Source organism: Musa acuminata, chromosome BXJ2-7 (assembly GCF_036884655.1).
Source record: "Musa acuminata AAA Group cultivar baxijiao chromosome BXJ2-7, Cavendish_Baxijiao_AAA, whole genome shotgun sequence".
Lineage (NCBI taxonomy): Eukaryota > Viridiplantae > Streptophyta > Magnoliopsida > Zingiberales > Musaceae > Musa > Musa acuminata.
In genome coordinates, this window is record NC_088344.1 from 28,399,499 (window position 1) to 28,411,667 (window position 12,169).

General features: G+C 43.5%; 1 protein-coding gene across 1 annotated transcript; it reads right to left on the reverse strand.

The window, feature by feature from the left end:
• Positions 1 to 9,082: 9,082 nt before the first annotated feature.
• On the reverse strand, positions 9,083 to 11,939 carry PSY1 (phytoene synthase 2, chloroplastic). The gene is made up of 8 exons (XM_009388150.3): positions 11,768 to 11,939; positions 11,565 to 11,655; positions 10,872 to 11,416; positions 10,740 to 10,790; positions 10,101 to 10,273; positions 9,786 to 10,021; positions 9,513 to 9,705; positions 9,083 to 9,438 (listed from the first exon to the last, which is right to left on the reverse strand). Exons 3-8 carry the CDS (start codon positions 11,326 to 11,328, stop codon positions 9,256 to 9,258), a joined length of 1,293 nt encoding a protein of 430 aa, XP_009386425.2. The 5' UTR covers positions 11,329 to 11,416; positions 11,565 to 11,655; positions 11,768 to 11,939; the 3' UTR covers positions 9,083 to 9,255.
• Between the last annotated feature and the right edge of the window lie 230 nt (positions 11,940 to 12,169).

Here is a 12,169-nt window from a genome sequence, read left to right on the forward strand (position 1 = left end):
TATGTCGTAAGCAAGATAGCGAATCGCGATATAGGTGAGTCTCGAGGGACTCGACCAACTCAACCTACACCGGGAATCAGTTCCTACTTATAACGATAGAAGGCCACGTGGGTCAATCTAATTGCCTCATGTTTACCGACTTAATATTATCAAGAGATGTTTCTATGATTTGGTCTCCTAATATGACATGTCACACATATACATATTTAATATATATCTACATCGCATGCAAATATATATACATATCTAGTATGTGTATAAGCAATCACACCAAATGATCATGGACCACAACCTAATATGATTAGGCCCGAGCCAGTTGGCCTAATCACTCACATCAAGATCTACGTGTGCAACGGTGCATCTCCATGCCCTGTGATCGTCCATCTCGTCCTCGTCGGTTCTGTCGACATCTTGATGCATCTTCATGCATCACGATCGTCCGTCTCGTGGGTCCCGCTATCGCATCCATGCTCCCGCTGTGCCTCCTCATGTGATTACAACTTATTCATAGACACGCACGACAATAAACGAGAAATATAATGGAGGCTCGCAGACCTCAATAATAATAATCACAAGTACACACATCACACGGTCCATGATCATCCGTCCACACATCATACATCACATGTATAAATAATCATCATCATGTAGGACTACTAGATAATAATAAAAATAATAATCAACTAAACCTTTTAATTAATTAATATTTTCTGAAATCAGGGACATGTAGGGAATTTCTCAATTCCTAAGGGTATTTTCATAATTTGGACAAAAGACAGAAACTGAAATTTCTCAAATTCACAGGGGCAACAGTTGCTGTCCCGCCAGGCGGCCGCCCCTGTGGGGGGGTTTTGCCCGCGGGAGCAGCGGCGGCAGGCGCCTCTGCCCATGACTGCCAGCCCCGCTAGCCGCAAGCCTACTGCAAGCAGGCCGCCGGCCGGCTGCTGCAGACGCAGCCCTTGTGCTGCCCGCCTTCGGCTGCACTACACGCATGCAGATCGAGGGCAACAACTATTGCTGCCCTTCCTTGTTTTTGGGTCAACGATTTTGACGTCAAAATTCTTCCTAAACACAACACACGTAGTTCAAAACCAATCATTCGCACGAACAACCTGGCTTTGATACCACTGTTAGGAAATCTCGTGGGCGACATCAAATGCACAGCGGAAGAACAAGAAAACAAAATCCCCGATTCCCATAGAGATGTTCGTCGTCGTACGAAGATTGGTGCGCAAAATCCGTGAAACTTAAAACTGCGTATAGAGTAGATTATGTTACCTAGGGAGATCGTATATCCCTGTTTCCTTGTAGATCCTCAGGAGAGGGTGAAAGAGGTCAAGCGTCCTCCTCTCTAGCGGTGATCCACACAGAAAACTCCAGGCCTGCTCTGAGGTGGAGAGGGAGAGGAGAATAGGAAAGGCAAGCAAAGACTCTAGCCTATGAGGCTCTGAATCCCTCCTATTTATAGAGGTCCCCTGTCAAACCCTAATGGATTCTCCCCTAGTGGGTATTGGATCTGCATCCAATAAGACAAGGGCTCCATCAGATATCTCATATCCGAACCTCTACTCATCGCAATGCCTACCATATGTGTGTGACCCTCTAGGCCCAATATCGAGCTGGCCATGAGTCATACCTGTCAGAACTCCTTCTAACTCAGTGAATTATTATCTTTGTAATAATTCACTTGACTCATTGACTACGGACGTACTAGGCCACTACGCCGTAGTCCCCAAACGATATAGGGGAATCCAATCCATTGGACCTGTCTGTCCTCAGTTACCGTGTACCTATAGTCCCTTATCCCTCTAATATCTCAGAGACCGTATATCGAGCATGGTGCTGTCAGACCCATACGGTTTCTACTCGAGTCTCGCTCTAATCGGATTCTGTCGGAGAACTCTTTCTCTCTCAACCCGAATGACCCTGGCCAGAGATTTTTCTGAGCAAGAACACATGAGATATTCCTCTCATGACGCCGAGAGTGGATGATCCTCTATCGACACTCAATAGCCCTCGTAAGGCCGACTATCACTCCCAATGACTAGCTGTACTAGATCTGGGACAGCCAAACCTATAAGTCTGGTATCAAAGAGTGGAGCACTCATATAGGACATCCTTGGTGTTTCAAGTCTAAGGACCAAATACACCACTAGGACTACGGAATCACTGTCTGACAATAAGACATCATCAACCATCCAGCATTCCGTAAGCGGATTAATCAGTGAACTCATTCTCCAATGAGCACCTATACTGTATCCCTAGTGTCCCTACACGAGCAGCTATGAGACCAGCTGCATCCATCATATAGATGGGTATACAGCACACCAGTCTGTCCGATTATCACGATGTCCCTCTCGAATAACCTATGACCAGGATTATTTAGGATATGTGTTTAAAGGTGAATCGATCTCATTATCGTGATCTCATCACGATCCGATTCTCATTGCACAAATCCAAGGACATCACAATATATATATGCATTTATGCAATAGTTATAAAGTGATATATGCCAAAATATAATAAGCAAAAAGATTCTGTATCAAGTCACACGTGCCATCACTCATATGATTGGCTTGCTGGGCACCTATGACTAGCACTCCTCTCTAGCGGTGATCCACACAGCAGGGCTGCGACGACGCTCCTTAAAACTCCAGGCCTGCTTTGAGGTGGAGAGGGGAAGGAGAATAGGAGAGGCAAGCAAAGGCTCTAGCTTATGAGGCTCTGATTCCCTCCTATTTATAGAGGTCCCCTGTTAGACCCTAATGGATCCTCGCTTAGTGGGTATTAGATCTGCATCCAATAACCCAAGCCTTTTATATTAGTGGATCTCTATCCAATAATCTCTAATGGGCTCTTATTGCATCTCGTCCATGGGATCCAATAATTCAGGGGCTTATTGGATATCCAATAAGACAAGGGCTCCGTGGGATATCTCATATTCGAACCTCTACTCATCACATTGCCTACCATATGTGTGTGACCCTCTAGGCCCAATATCGAGTTGGCCGTGAGTCATACCTGTCAGAACTCCTTCTAACTCAGTGAATTATTATCTCTGTAATAATTCACTTGACTCATCGACTACGGACGTACTAGGCCACTACGTCGTAGTCCTTAGACGATATAGGTGAATCCAATCCATTGGACCTGTCTGTCCTCAGTTACCGTGCACCTATAGTCCCTCATCCATCTAATATCCCAAAGACCGTATATCGAGCATGGTGTTGTCAGACCCATACGGTTTCTACTCGAGTCTCGCTCTAATCGGATTCTCCCAGAAAACTCTTTCTCTCTCAACCCGAATGACCCTGGCCAGGGATTTGTCTGAGCAAGAACACATGGGATATTCCTCTCATGATGCCGAGAGTGGATGATCCTCTATCGACACTCAATAGCCCTCGTAAGGTCGACTACCACTCCCAATGACCAGCTATACTAGATCTTGGATAGCCAAACCTATAAGTCTGGTATCAAAGAGTGGAGCACTCATACAGGACATCCTTGGTGTCTCAAGTCTAAGAACTAGATATACTACTAGAACTACGGAATCGCTGTCTGACAATAAGGCATCATCAACCATCCAGCATTCCGTAAGTGGATCAATCAGTTAACTCATTCTCTAATGAGCACCTGTACTGTATCCCTAGTGTCCCTACACGAGCAGCTGTGAGACCCACTACATCCATCATATGGACGGGTATACAGCACACCAATCTATTCGGTTATCACGATGTCCCTCTCGAGTAACCTATGACCGAGATTATTTAGGATATGTGTTTAAAGGTGAATCGATCTCATTTTCGTGATCTCATCACGATCCGATTCCCATTGCACAAATCCAAGGACATCACAATATATATATATATATATATATATATATATATATATATATATATATATATATATATATATATATATATATATATATATATATACAATAGTTATAAAGTGATATATGCCAAAATATAATAAGCAAAAAGATTTTGTTTCAAGTCACACGTGTCATCACTCATGTGATTGGCTTGCTGGACACCTATGACTAGGAATGATACCATCAGTCTAGGCGGTGGCACCACTAGAGGCTCAGTCTCTAAGACACAATCTCCAAGACTATGTTTGTTAAATCTCGTATTTTGATTATGAAACCAATTGATAATTATGTTGATGTTTTAAATCTACGTTTTAAGTGACGTAGGATGCTTCGATCAGGATGAGACAATTAAAGCAGGAAAAATCATGTTGGGCCAGAGGAACATGTCAGAAGATTGGACGTCGGGCCGGTGGATCGGTCGATATATTGATAGAAGACTTCAGGCCATGGATTCGGGCATCGGGCCAAGAAGAGCGGACATTGCGCCAAGGATATCGGAGTTGCGGAGTCAACTGGCCGATTGGGCAATAGGCACAGGAGAGGACGATGCGTCGAAGAATCGGACGAAGCATTGAGAGACCAATGACATGCCAGAGAACTTAATTAAATGCTTAGTATTAATTATCTAGATCGAAGTGTGTTTTTACATGTGCATGATTAACTATGATAGCAAGGCATGAAGCAAAATGAAGTCTCGGAGTCAAGGACGTGATTACATTGGGAGTTCAAGAGTTCGTCGGAAGTCCGGACGTTTGTCGGAAGTTCTAAAGGAACCAGCCGAGAAGTCTCGGAGCTTGCTAGAGAAGCTCGTCAGAACTCGCCAAGAAGATCATCAGAACTTACCAAGAAGATCATCATGAAGACCTAGGCGGTGTATCGCCCAGGATAGTGTCAGTGTAAACTGACACTAGGCGGTGGTACCACCCAACGCAGGCGGTAGTACTGCTTGTGCCCGAGGAACTCAGGATGGAAAAGTTTTAGGCTCCAAGTTTGAATCAACTTGAAGCCTATAAATACCCCTCTCATCCCTGGTTAAAGCACACAAGCACAGAGAGATTAAAAGAGAGAAAACGATGTTGCGATCATAAGTGTATTCCCTCCTCTAGCTTAAACTTAGATTTCTGTTTAGAGAGGAGAGTGAGTGCTTGTAAGGGTTATCTCCTAAACCTAGTAAACGGAGAAGAGGGGTGTAAAAGGTGATTGGCCTTTGCCTATTGAAGGAAGGCCTCTAGTGGACGTCGGTGACCTCGTCGGAGGAGGAAGCCGAAAGTGGATGTAGGTCACGTTGACCGAACCACTCTAAAACTGTCATGTTCTCTTGTTTGCATTTTATCCTTGCTATCACCTTACTATAAACCTCTTTAAGTGCTTACTACCTTCAATTCATTACATACGCTTTCAAGTTAGGTTTCCAAAATCGGTTTTTCGTCGAAAATGATTTTTATCGTACGAAGTTTTTCAAACCGATATAGTTTTTACCGCTGCACTAATTCACCCCCTCTCTTAGTGCTGACCCTGATCCTAACAATTGGTATCAGAGCCACGGTTTTCTAATTTGGTTTAACACTCAAAGAGAAATGGCTCTTTTCGGCTTTTAAGAGGGTTACTCTCTCATTTGTCCTTCCTTTTTCAATGGGACGAACTACACTTAATGAAAAACTCGAATGAGAGTTTTCTTGCTTTCATTGAATCTCGATTTATGGCACATAGTTGAATCCGATTTTAAAATGTCTTCTCTTCCAATGAACCGTTGGAATGATTTGGAGAAGAAGACGTTTTCTCTAAATGCAAAGGCTATGAATGCCTTGTTTTGCGCCTTAGATAAAACAGAGTTTAATCGGGTTTCTTTGTGCGAAATGACTTTCAATATTTGGCGCACTCTTGAAATCACACACGAAGGCACAAATAGTGTAAAAGATTCTAAAGTAAATTTTTTGATGCACGATTTTGAGATGTTTTGTATGGAACTAAGAGAGACTATTAGAGACATATACACCCATTTTACGGATGTCGTCAATAATCTAAAAGGACTTGATAAATCTTTTCAAATTTTGAACTCGTTAACAAAATCTTAAGATCACTTTCTAAAACTTGGGAATCGAAAGTAACGACAATACAAGAAACAAAATATTTAAATATTTTTCCACTTGAAAACTTATCGGTTCATTGATGACATATGAAATGGTGCACAATGCACATGATGAACAAAACTACATTCCAAAGAACATGAAGGATTTGGGACATAGAATATTTGAAGACCACTCGAGCATAAGCTCAAGTGATGGTGAACCCAAACTCACTAAGAAATTTTAAAAGTTAATGAAACAAAAATTAAAGAATAAAAATAACGAAACTACTTGCTTTGAACGCAAGAAGAAGAACAAAAATTGGGATGAATCGAGCTCCTCCGAAGACGAGGAGAAAATCAAGAAAGGCGCGATAAATAAAGTCCTGGAGTTCAAAGGTACAAAGATTTCAACCAGCCAAAGACGCGATAGCAAGGCATGAAGCAAAATGAAGTCCCAGAGTCAAAGACGCGATTACGTTGGGAGTTCGAGAGTTCATCGGAAGTCTGGACGTTCGTTGGAAGTTTTGGAGGAACCAACCGAGAAGTCTCGGAGCTTGCTAGAGAAGCTCGTCGAAACTCGCCAAGAAGATTATCATAAAGTCCAGGAGCTTGCCAGGAGTCCGTCAGAAGTTCGCCGGAAGATCACCGGAAGAATAGACATAGGGACTTGTTTTTCGTAGCAAATGTCTTATGATTTCGTAGTTAGCATGTAATTGGGCTTGGATTGGGCCAACCCAATTACGGGCCAGCTAGGCCCATGTAAGAATTGTGTTGGGCCCAATAAGAAGCCTAAACAGTGCCCCAAGGAGTCTCACCGTCGTGGCATAGTATTCGAGACTATGTCAGGCGGTGGTATCGCCCAAGGCAGTGTCAACCAGACTAATACTGGGCGGTGGTACCGCCCGTGCCCGGGGAACCCAGGATGAGTTGTTTTTAGGCTCCAAATTTGAATTAACTTGAAACCTACAAATACCCCTCTCATCCCTAGGTAAAGTACACAAGCATAGAGAGTCTAAAAGCAAAGAAACGCTGTAGAAATCACTTGAGAGATCCCTCCTCTAGCCTTAAACTTAGAATTCTGTTTAGAGAGGAGTAAGTGAGTACTTGTAAGAGTTGTCTCCTAAACCCGGTAAAAGGATAAGAGGGGTGTAAAAGGTGATTGACCTTCTCTTATTGAAGGAAGGCCTCTAGTGGACGTCGATGACCTCGTCGGAGGAGGAAGCCAAAAGTGGATATAGGTCACGTTGACCGAACCACTCTAAAATCTTGTTTGCATTTACATTTGTGCAAGTTATCTTTACTGCAAACCTCTTGATGTGCTTACTGCCTTTAATACTTTTACGAACTCGCTTTCAAGTTAAGCTTCTAAAAATGATTTTACGTGGGAAATAGTTTTATTGTATGAAAGTTTTTAAACCGTCATTATCTTACCGCTGCACTAATTCACCCCCCCTCCCTCTTAGTGCCGACCCCTGATCCTAATAGTGTCAAGCAGTAGTACTACCAGACTGGGTGGTAGTACCACCCAGTCAAGCAGTACCACCCAATGTCAGGCGATGGTACTGCCCAGACACATTCTCCCATATTGTGTCAGGCAGTGGTACCGCTAGATTGAGCGGTGGTACCGTCCAATGTCAGTGCTATAGGCGATGGTACCACCCAACACAAGCGGTGAAACCACCAGGACTTGAGAAATCTAGGATGAGACCTTTTTTTGGCTCAATTTTTAAAACCATTTAGGGTCCATAAATACCCCAGCTATTCATGCTTGAAGGAAGTATGAATTAGAGCAGAAAGGGGTTGTTATTCTGGGTTGTAAAATTGCTAAGTGTCCTCCCCCTCCTTGCTTTCTAGTTTTAAGATCATTCAAGGGAGGTGTGAGACTTGTAAGGGTTTGTGTCCTAAATCCGTGAAAAGGAGAAAGAGTTATAAGAGAGTAATTGGTCTTCGCCCATTGAAGGAAGACTAGTAGTAGAAGCCGGTGGCCTCGAGTGAAGAGGAATTAGGAGTGGATGTAAGTCACGAAGATCGAACCACTATAAAACTCGGTTTGCATTTACTTTAAGCTCTTTACTTTCATTTTAAACTGCTTCACTTACTACTTTCACTATGCTTATGAATGTGCACTCTAAGTCAAGCTCATTTCTGATATTGGCTTTTATCGAACGAGATTTTTGAATCGACGTAAAGTTTTACGATAGCATTAATTCACCCACCTCCCCCCTCTCCTCCTTTTAATGCTGATTCGATCCTAATAGTTAGTATCAGAGCCTCGTTTCTCTCTATTTGGTTTAACACCAAAGAGAGATGGCTTCTTCCAGCTTTCAAGAAGGTCACTCTATCATTCGTCCTCATATGTTCAATGGGACGGACTACATATATTGGAAAACTCGAATGAGAATTTTCTTGCTTTCTTTAGATTTCAATTTATAGAATATCATTGAAAATGATTTTCAAAAGTCTTCTAATAAACTTCTTCTTTAAATGTCAAAGTTATGAATGTTTTATTTTGTGCTTTGGATAAAAATGAATTGAATCAAGTTTCTATTTGCGAAACGACTTCTGAAATTTGGCATGTGTGTAACCCCTAGAAAGTTTTGTCTATTTATATGCAAAGGATTTAGGATAAGAAAGTAAGAAAACCCCTCCCATCAAGATCATAAATGGATTTCCTTTCTATGGGCTAATAATCATAAATAAAATTTTATCATAAGTGAATTTTATTTTTATTGGCCGACAACTATAATCAAAACTCAAACAAATCTATAATATATTTCACCTGATTAAATAGAATCATACAATACTAATTAATTCTCAATCGTTGGTCTCATTATACCCAACAAAAAAAGTCATTATGTGCATTGTTATTCACTTTGATATGTTTATCTCATACTCATTTATCAAGATTTAAGACTTCAAATTTTCATTAAAGATATTGGTCTGCTATATTTACGAAGGATTGAGGATTCAAAATCTAGTTCAATAAATTTTATGAAGATATCATATTAGATTACGTCTTTACCGTTTATTTTTTATTCAAAAGGATAAAAAATAAAGAAAAAAACATATAAGCTGAATCCAGAATTAGTATTAGGATAAGAACATGCACGCAATAAATTCTACGATCGAAACGTACCGTCTTCCACTATCCCACACCATATGTGACAATTAATAGAATGGAAGAGCCAAGTTACAGCAAATTGTAGTTCGATGGCACCACTTAACCTGTTAGCATCCTCACAATACAATGTATATTGGACGTGTGTGCATACTCCACAGAATGGTAGCAGAGGGCACACAGTTCATATCATGTTCATGTTTTTGCTAAGTTTGACTGGCTCAGAGAAGATGGGCTGATGAGTGATTTTCCGTATGCCACCGGCAGAGCCAGCAGCTTCTTCGCTTTGCTAACATAAGCTCGCTTCGTGAAGTTATTGTAGTCATTGGCTTCAATTTCATCGAGGATCTGCCGGTACAGTTGCAGAGAAGCCCAAACCTGCAACAGGCAATGAGATGACAAGCTCTCAGCTACAAGCCATTCGATGGAGTCATTGGCACAAGGCCACTCACCGGCCACCTACTAGCTCGATTGAGCTCAGTCACACCAGCCTCTGCTTGCTGGAACAACATCCTCGCCCTCTTGATTTGATTCTTCATGAAGCTCCTCCATTTCTCAGTCACCTTGCCGCCGAAGATGTCCTCATCCGAGAGCCCAGCCTGGGCGAGCTCATCCTGTGGCAGATAAATCCTTCCTCTTCTAGCACTGATAAAAAAGCTTTCGCTCGTCAGTTGATGTTGCTCGTGCAAGAAGAAAGCCACAGTCGGAGGATCATGTCTACTTACTCTTCGCCAACATCCCTGAGTATATTGGTGAGCTGGTTTGCAAGTCCCAAAGCCAAAGCAGCACCGTAAACGCTCTCCGTCGTCGCTTTCGACTCCGGTGCGATGCCCATCACGGGAACGCTCATCAATCCGACAGTCCCAGCGACGTAGTAGCAGTAAAGATAGAGTTCGTCGAAGTTCTTGTATCTCGACTTCTTCAAGTCCATTCTCATTCCTTCGATCATGTCCCTGAATGGCTGCAGATTGAAACAAGGGCAACACTTCTCGCACGTTACTCGGCAAAGAGACTGCACTTCTTGTATGGCAGATACATGCCTGGATATCAACGGGGTACTTGGAAACCGTATCAGAGAGGGCTGCGTCAAGCATGTCATATGGCCGGCCTGCAAAGACATCGTCCAGCCTCGACTCCCACCTGTCTAGTGCTGTTGGTGTGATCTGCGATGCATTTGGCCCATCTACAAGCTCATCTGTCCTTCTGCACCACACTGAAAAAGGTAATGACTCTTGGAATCATGAGGAGGACCTCAGGGTAGTGTCTAAGCTATGTTTCGGTATTGTGCAGCACAAAAAACTCGAGGAATCTTTTGCTCCGGGAGTTCCCCTGCTCCAGTTTTAACAAGCTGGTAAAGAAATCTGCAAATGCCTGCTATGATTCTTAGATAGTTCAAGCATTTACTCCAGCTTTAATTATGAGTCTTGGATTTGGAAAATGCCATCTTTTTTCCTGATTTTTTAGATAGGTAAAGCCAAAAGCGAGAAATAACTGTTGTTCGTATTCTATCGGACTGTTAATTCTATCAGAAATAACTCTGATTTCTGAGAGAAAACTCAAATGAATCAGTTTGGCAACAAGAAGCAATAAGATATGAACTACTGTCCCAAAATGGAAGGATTCCTCCCGACAAGATTGGGGTTCGTCGAACTTGCCGTTAAAAGGTCATGAATGCTTACCGTAGATTGCCCAGATAGCTCTCCTCCTTTCAGGGGTCATGAGCAGCGTCCCTAAAAGAAGGATTTCATGTAAAATGCGTGACGATTTCATGTCTTAAGATTGACGTGTGCGAATCGGATATGGGAGCTCACCCAGGTAAAAGGTCTTGGCATACTCTGCGCAGACTTCTCCACAGCGGTCATACGCCTCCTTCAACAAGCCCACTGATCCAGGGATCACCGTGTCTGGCTTCACATCGAGCGCAGTGCTCGACCTCGGCTGCTGCTTCACCAGGGCTGCCTGCTTCAGAACCACGTTGTAAACCTTCTGCTCTGCGGAAACTGCAACCTCTCCTGCTGTGCTGGTTAGCAGACTCGATACTAGAGGAAGGTTCATCCCGCTCTCTGGATCAAACCGCAAGGAAGCATACTTGGAATCAGCATGGGGTGATCGCAGACTCCATCTTCGCCTCTTCCTCGAGAGATTCCTGTTGTTCCTTGGACGGAAGGCCTTGCGTGGGAAACGATCTCCCTCTCGAATTGCTTCAGCAGACCCAAGCCCTGCAGGTATATCTGCAGGAGCAATCATCCGTAGCAACAGGCACGCCATGAAGCAAGAGCAAGATCGTATAACCAATCCTCACTGAAGACTCTTCATTTAGATTCCATGTTCCCAAAGTTGGGAGTCTTTATGTTCCCTGAAAAGTTGAAATTGAAGAAAGACTTGAGCTTCTCTGCTGAATCTCTCTCTCAAGAAGGAAACCTCAGACACAAAATTCCGACACAGAAGTTGGAGTTGGGAAACCCAAAGACGAGTCAAAGAACCCACAATTCGCCATCCTTTACCTGGTAGCAAGAATCAATAAATGCATGCAGAAGGAAAAGACAGCTCGAGCAATGGGACACCGTTGCTAATCCACTGAGAAGGTGGAATCCCCTGTATCATCCAAAAAAGCATTGAGAGATTCCGAGCTACTCCATCTAAAGATATAGAGAAGAGCTGTGATCTACGGTATGTACTGCAGAGTTCCAGGGGAGGGGTGACTAACCTCTGGCTTATGTCTCAGCTCAGACATCCAAAGGCGATCCTCCTTTCTGTGCGGCAACGGACCTCGACTAAAGAACTCCGAAAAATCTCATTTGGTGCGGTGCTTTTGTTGTTGCGTTGGGGGTGGATGAGGGACGGAAGGAGAGTGGGAAAGGACACGTAGAGGACGAAGATGCAGGCAGAGGGAAGACAAGAGATAGGGTTATCACAAGGATTGCCTCGACGGCGAATGCGGAGCAGCCACGTGGAGGAAGGCGGCGATCGTCCTGAGTCCAGGTCACGAATCACGTCGCGGCAAACGTGTTGGCGAAACCGACCCTCGCCACGTTATCCTGTCGGTCAGAGACTGAATGTTGCCGGCTGGCGACGGTCGCGGCCCCCGCGGCCTCGGTGACATACGTAT